Source organism: Poecilia reticulata, linkage group LG14, assembly GCF_000633615.1.
Source record: "Poecilia reticulata strain Guanapo linkage group LG14, Guppy_female_1.0+MT, whole genome shotgun sequence".
Classification (NCBI taxonomy): Eukaryota; Metazoa; Chordata; class Actinopteri; order Cyprinodontiformes; family Poeciliidae; genus Poecilia; species Poecilia reticulata.
The window spans coordinates 4,384,237-4,390,809 of NC_024344.1; the positions used below are offsets into that span (position 1 = coordinate 4,384,237).

Below are 6,573 nucleotides of genomic sequence, written 5' to 3' on the forward strand. Positions count from 1 at the left end.
GGTCTCCTGCCCTCTAACCTTCAGCTCCACGTAAAAACAACTTTCTGTTAGAAGAAGCATGTTGGTGAAATTAAGAGATTTTAAAATCCACTGGAGATTGTATCTTTTAATGTATGTCACAAATAAAATGGGTGATTTAAGCATCATGTCAGAAAATAAAAGTCATAAACTGCAAAACAGCTGAAACACTGAGTGCCTTTAAATCTAGACTAAAAACCTACATGTTGAGACTTGCATTTGAAACATCGGAGGGCTAAAAGCACAACTGGTCGGTGTTGGAAAACCCATCTGAGTTTGTTTGGTAAGTGAGATGATCTCATTGTTCAGATGTACATCGTTGCTGAACCCAGAGCAGCAGAGGTCTGACAGGTCTGATCGCTTCGGAAAAACATGAATGGGAAAACAACCAAAGCAGAAAAACAACAAAAGTCTAGTAATTGCTACTTGTATACCAAAGCCACCATGGATCCTTTCAAGAATGCTTGAATTCACAAAAAAATTATTTTTTAAAATGTAAGTTTGTTTCTTAAACCTTAAATCTCAAGCAAATAAACCAGTTTACTGTGGTGTGTTAGAACAACCAGCTAAAACTTCACCTCATATTCCTGCACCTTTTCTATAAGTATTAATGTATTATTTGACCAGTTTACATGCAAACTCAACTAGTTATTTTTCCTCTTAGCACTTGCTATTTTAAACAACTAGATCTTTGAGTCAGAGAAGTGCTGCAAGGTAAAAATTACTCTTAAACTTGTAAATCTGTAATCTGTGACAGGCAAAGCTGGACAATGACCCAAGTATTGTATTCAAGAAGAAAAATRAAATTTCCAAAGGTTATTGATATATTGAAATGCATGTGAATTTACCAGGTGGCTTGGTTGAGACAAAGGGTAGGAGCCCGAAGTAGCCAGAGGTCAGGATCTGTCCGGCGATGATGTCCTCCAGAATGTTGTTGGTGCAGTCGTCGTTGATACAGCTGCGACAGGTGGCTCTGCTTTCATCTGATATGGAGTGAAACCACATCAGATTATATGATTTCATGATATCATATGATATGATATGAATTCTGCAGCGTCATCAGTTCATGCCATCTCTTTACCTGCGATGTTGCCAATGCTGGTTTCTGCTTTAATAAGATTAGAGTTTGGCAGCGTGTTTCCCAGCTCCACCCAGTTGCTGTGACTGTAGAAATCCTTCAACATAAGATGAATTACCAGTCAATCCAAAAAAGATTTCAATCTTTTTTTTAAAAAGAAAGTAAAAATGATGTTGAATACTTGCAAAGGATGCATGATCTCGCCCAGTTTCTTCCTTGCGGTCTCATAATTCCCCATCCTGTTGTTGGCTTTGACAGCAACCATTCCCTCTGTGATGATCTTCCTTCCCTGAACAAACTCCTCCTTATCAAAGTGGTAGCTCGGTTTGAGGGCGTAGCGGATATCCACTCTGATATTCCTCAGCTTGATGGATGTGATGGCTTGACGGAAAGCCTTCGATGACTGCGAGGCGCCGCAGGCAGCAGCAACACCTTCTGCAGTGAAAGGCTGAGCCTGAAAACGCACATTCACACGTTACCAAGAGATCAGTGTCTAGAAAGAATAAAGCAACAGGAGTGTATTCCTACTGGGTAGTTGAAGTTTGTTCCTTCAGTTTGGGCTAGAGAGCGGCATCCCTGCACAGTTGCATTGAGAATCGCTTGCTCTGTAATTTTCTGGTGATTTAAAGAATCTCCAGGCAAAATTTCAAATGCCTGAGCTCCGATGTGCAGCAGGAGGAAACAAAGCACAGCAAAMACCGAGCGGATCATGGCTCCGCTCAGCTTTAAAAACCTAAATAGTTAAAATCACTTTGAAAAGGCCATTTTGAAACCGTTAAAGTACTTATTGGATGTGATGATTAAAAGCTTTACCAAACCATAAAATATTAATCTTGGAAAGTCAGAAATGCATCCCAATTCTAGCTTTCCATGATAAGAGTCTCCTTCATGTCGGAGCCCTTTCATAGATGTTAAAGGAAAAACCTACTCACCTTGCAGCTGCTCAGCAAACTTTGTGATGATTTTGTCAACACTGACCTCATAAGGGTCAGCTTCAGGGCGGAGTCACGCTGGACTTGTCCTGCTGGTTACTTCTAATCACACCATAATGCAAACGTCATGTCTGCACCTTGGGATTGCTATTTTATACTGACATAGAAATTAAGTGTTGACATGAAATTTGTTGCTGTAATCAATAAGACTTATTCAGACACAAAGGTTTTTGATTTATGTTCTGTTAAGTAGGAGGGGAAAAATAGTGTAACGGCGTTCTTTACTTTCATTTTTAATCATTGTTCAAACCACAGCTTGATTATTTGCATTCTTCTCATATTTTCATAGATGATTGATAGTGGGGTGGATATCAAATACTTCCTTTCTGCAGGCAGGCAGGCAGGTGCCAGACGTAAAGTTTAATAAACACTCCCTTTTGTTACAGCATGCAAAAGCCACTGATCAGGATTCTTTTATTTTCACTTTTGGTTTCTTAACCCTCCTGTTGTCCTCAGGTCAAAATGACCGGGATTTGTATGTGTTTTCCCTATACACCGAAAATGAGGACAACAGGAGTTAAGAGAACAAAGTTCACTTTATTCAGATGTTGGAAAAATAAGTTAATGGAAGTTTAACCAATAACTAAGAGAATAGCCCCACACTGCTGCTGCTGTAAGTAAGTAAATCTGAGGGTTAGAAATGTGGTTTTAAGAAGGTTTAACAAAAGACATTAAAGACATTTAATTTGAATTAAATTAAAACCAACAAATGGGAGTGTAGAATGAGAATAAGGATCATTGAGGCGATATTTGAGTCGCATTTGCAATATGATTAATTTGTTCAGTCCTTCTGGCGTTTAATCAATATATAACAAAAAAACATTATGCATTAGTGTGACTGGAGTCAAAACTCTTTAGCAAGCTAAAACTGTAACTTTATCATCTTGTAAAAATATGAATCTATTTGTCATGAGGCAAGGAAAACTTGAAACGACTAAACTGTTCACCTCCACATCCGACTTCTCCAGAACTAAATCTACTTGTAAAGTTTTTTTCAGCTTTAATGAAAATATTAACTGATTATTTTATAATAATTTAGTTTTTTTTTATTTATTGGAAAACAGGGTCACGGAAATTCAGTGTCCCTTTCATATCTGATAATAAAGACAGGATCACATTTCTCCTGCTTGGCAGGTTGAAACTTTCTACTTGATCTTGTCTGATCATCTAGGAATGCATCTGGTCGTAAACACTGACCAAACCGGTTGGTTGACAAGAAAACAGGTTTTTCTCTTCTGCTTCCATCAGCTGTCATCGTCTGCAGGTTGTGAAAGAAACAAGTTCAAAGACAGACAGACAGGCAGACAGAGCTTCACTGGATAAATTTAATAAACAAAAAAGGGAAAATTACAAGGGAAGTTGTAGGAACAAAGTGATGGCTGACAGGCAATTTATTAGACATGACAGGAGTAGAATCCTGCAAACAACAAAAACCAGTGAGATTAAATATGGAGGGAAGAGTGGACAAAACCATTAGATACTGGTGATCAGATCAGGTGACTGGGAACAGATGTGGAAGGGCACCAAGTGGCAGGATGAGGGAAAAGTGAATAATAGAGAAAAGACAAGAAAATGGAAACAAACCAAAACCAAAACACTGTACAACATGAACACAATGTGTTTTTGTCTGAGTCAGGGATCAAATATTTTCTAGCATGAATGAGATAATTGTAATTTCTTTATTCATTGAAACAGTTTTGACCAATTTTCTAGGATTAAATGATTTACATTTATCAGCTCAAAACCTCCAAAAAACCTCAGGGAAAAATTTATTGACAGTATTTTAGAGAAACTTAAACTTAACATCTTTAAGTTTAATTTTGATTTATTTCAAACAGGTTTTTAAAAACCAGTAGAACAGAGAAAACATGTGGATACTTAACCAAGAATGAATAACTTGTTTACTATCCCGTTTGAAAAGGAGTAGGAAGAAGTGAACACTTATCACTGACAATTCACACCCATTACATTGATATTTGGGTGTGTCAGTTGTCATTTAAAACGAGTCCAAAATAGAATTGAAACATCAACCAGAACCAAGAGTCTGTCCCGGTGTTCTATTTGTGCTACCTCATCAGATTTTCCTGCCTTAGCATGGATAGGGTCCGTCAGTGCTACCCGTCTAAATTTTCTACAGTCATGTTTACAAACCAATGTGTTAATGTTAAATGTCATTGGATTACATTCCTTGACTGATGAGACTGAAGGTTAGGAGTTATACTTAGCATATCATTGGAACAATTTACACACCAGTGACCCATTTGGCTCATTACTGACTGTACCGGAGTCCAACTCCATCAAGCTGCTGTGGGACACCTGATGAAACAGGAACTCGGATGAATTATTTTTTAATCAACATTTGTTATGATGTTGTGATGCATAATAAAAATCCAACTGAGAAGAAGCTGCTGAGTAAAGGACCAAAGGGAAAGAAGTCCTCATCATTCTCAGACTTTAAAATCTAATGAACATTTAACTCTGTAACTGGAAGACATTTTAAATATCCTAAATAAAAAATAAAAAAAACTACAAATTAAAAGGAATTATGAAGTCTCTGGTCTCAACTAAACCTCTCTTTTTTTAAAAGAACAATTTTGTTTACAAAGCATCTATTTTTCTCTATAGATTCTACACCTGGCCTAGCGTTCTGATTGGCTGTGGTTTCTTCCTGGAGGACGACATTGGCTGACATGATGCTGCCATCACCTAACTGTTCTTCCTCTCCTTTTCACTTCCATGAACATGGAAAGTTGACCTGTTGTGTCTCTGATCAGTCTTCTCTCAGCTCCAGTCGGTCATGGCAGATGGCTGCTGGTACTGGGCCCGGTTCTAGTTCTGCTGGAGGTTTCTTCCTGTCAGAGGGGAGTTCTTCCTCTCCACTGTCGCTACATGCATGCTCTGGATGAGGGACTGCTGTAAAGTCAACAACTCAACACAAGCAATTTGCTGTTACCCCCTGCTGGTCAGGAGGAGTGAATGCTGTAAGTAACGACTCCATACAATCTGCTGGGTTTTACTTGGTACAAACTTTTTAAATGCTTTTTAATTAACTGAACCTAATGAACTGTTAATTTGGATCAATAATAATCTGACTAAATTCAAATGACTTTTGTAAAATGCCTCGACAACATTGTTGTGAATTAACGTTGTAATAAGGTTTTGATATCTACTTTTGGGTTTTTGAATATTTTGGCATCTACTTTTGGGGTTTTGAACTTTCTTGTATTGCTTGTCGATTTTGTTTGGTTTTTTGCAGGAGGTTGCCAYGGCAACGGGTGTGCTTAAATGACAGAGAGAGACTGAGAGTAAAAATGTGCAAGTGTTTTAGAGTTGATCACCTGTTCGGGTTGTTTTATCTTTGTTTACCTTTGCTGTGGCACATCACAGCCGCTGTAGTTTCTGAACGTTCAATAAACGACAAAGTTGGACTAATTATCTCGTTCTTTGTGACTATATGTCATTTACAACAAACATCAAACACGGTAAATACATTTCATTAGGTATTTAACAAACAAATGGCTTCTACCGCGATAATTATGTGAAATTAAATTAATTGTCTAATATAAAAAATAGTTTGGTGCTGTCGGGTTCAGAGTCTGAGAGGCTTTTCCTTTATCAAACAACTTTGTTTTTTGCCTCTTATTTAGTGGAAATATTGATGTTGATGAGATTTTCTCCAAAATAATAAAATCTTTCAACCTTTATAGCTCCACTGTTGAAAAGTCTAATATCTGATTTGAGGTGATTCCTCTGGAACCTGTTGGAGGAAAAATATCCCAACTTCAGAAGATGAGCKTTAACCTAACAGAGCTCTGTGGTTCCTCCTATCAGWATGAGAKTCAGGGTGAGGAGGCACCATGTTAGGAAGAGAAGTGGAAGCTGCAGGATCTTCAGAACAAACAGGAAACAGGTCATGATGCTGGGCTATTGATTATCCCTCTGTCTGGACACAGGATCAATAGAAACAGATTAAAATATAAAATGAATTATTATATGCCAGACATGGAAAACTGGGATGCACTCCATGCCATGGTGTTCAGGATTTAGGTCTCATGACATCTCAAGGTGTTAACATTGCAGCCAGTGGGCTGAGGGAGGAAATGCGGCTTTATTTGGTAGCAATTCAAGAGCTACCCAGCTTTTATTGCTTCGCTAAACAATTCATCAGCACTGAAACTCCAAAGCACACAAAGAGTTGTAGTTGACTCCCTTCTGACCTGGCATCCTGGCTCCTTCCCCTTGCCGTAGCACTTGTGTCGTACCTCGTCAATCTCAAGTTGTGACAGCAGAAGCATACCCGAGAGAAGCATAGTACCCCCAAGCATAGTACCCCCAAGAATTTTTCAGAACCTAGCATGAGATACCCAGCTCATATATATATATATATATTGACCCGACGAGGGTCCCCGTTGTCAATCAGTGTTGCTTCCTAAATGAAGTTTGATTTACTTGTTATATTGTGTTGTTTAAGTGTTCCCTTTATTT

At 38.2% G+C, this 6,573-nt stretch overlaps 1 protein-coding gene across 1 annotated transcript in view; it reads right to left on the minus strand.

The window, feature by feature from the left end:
- Positions 1-1,807, minus strand: part of LOC103475692 (von Willebrand factor A domain-containing protein 7-like) — an 11,202-nt gene extending 9,395 nt beyond the window's left edge. Inside the window, exons 1-4 of the mRNA XM_008427497.2 lie at positions 1,625-1,807; positions 1,278-1,550; positions 1,100-1,193; positions 867-1,001 (exon numbers count right to left, since the gene is read on the minus strand). Coding sequence (XP_008425719.1) covers positions 867-1,001; positions 1,100-1,193; positions 1,278-1,550; positions 1,625-1,807 — 685 coding nt within the window. The remainder of the gene's footprint in view (positions 1-866; positions 1,002-1,099; positions 1,194-1,277; positions 1,551-1,624) is intronic.
- Between the last annotated feature and the right edge of the window lie 4,766 nt (positions 1,808-6,573).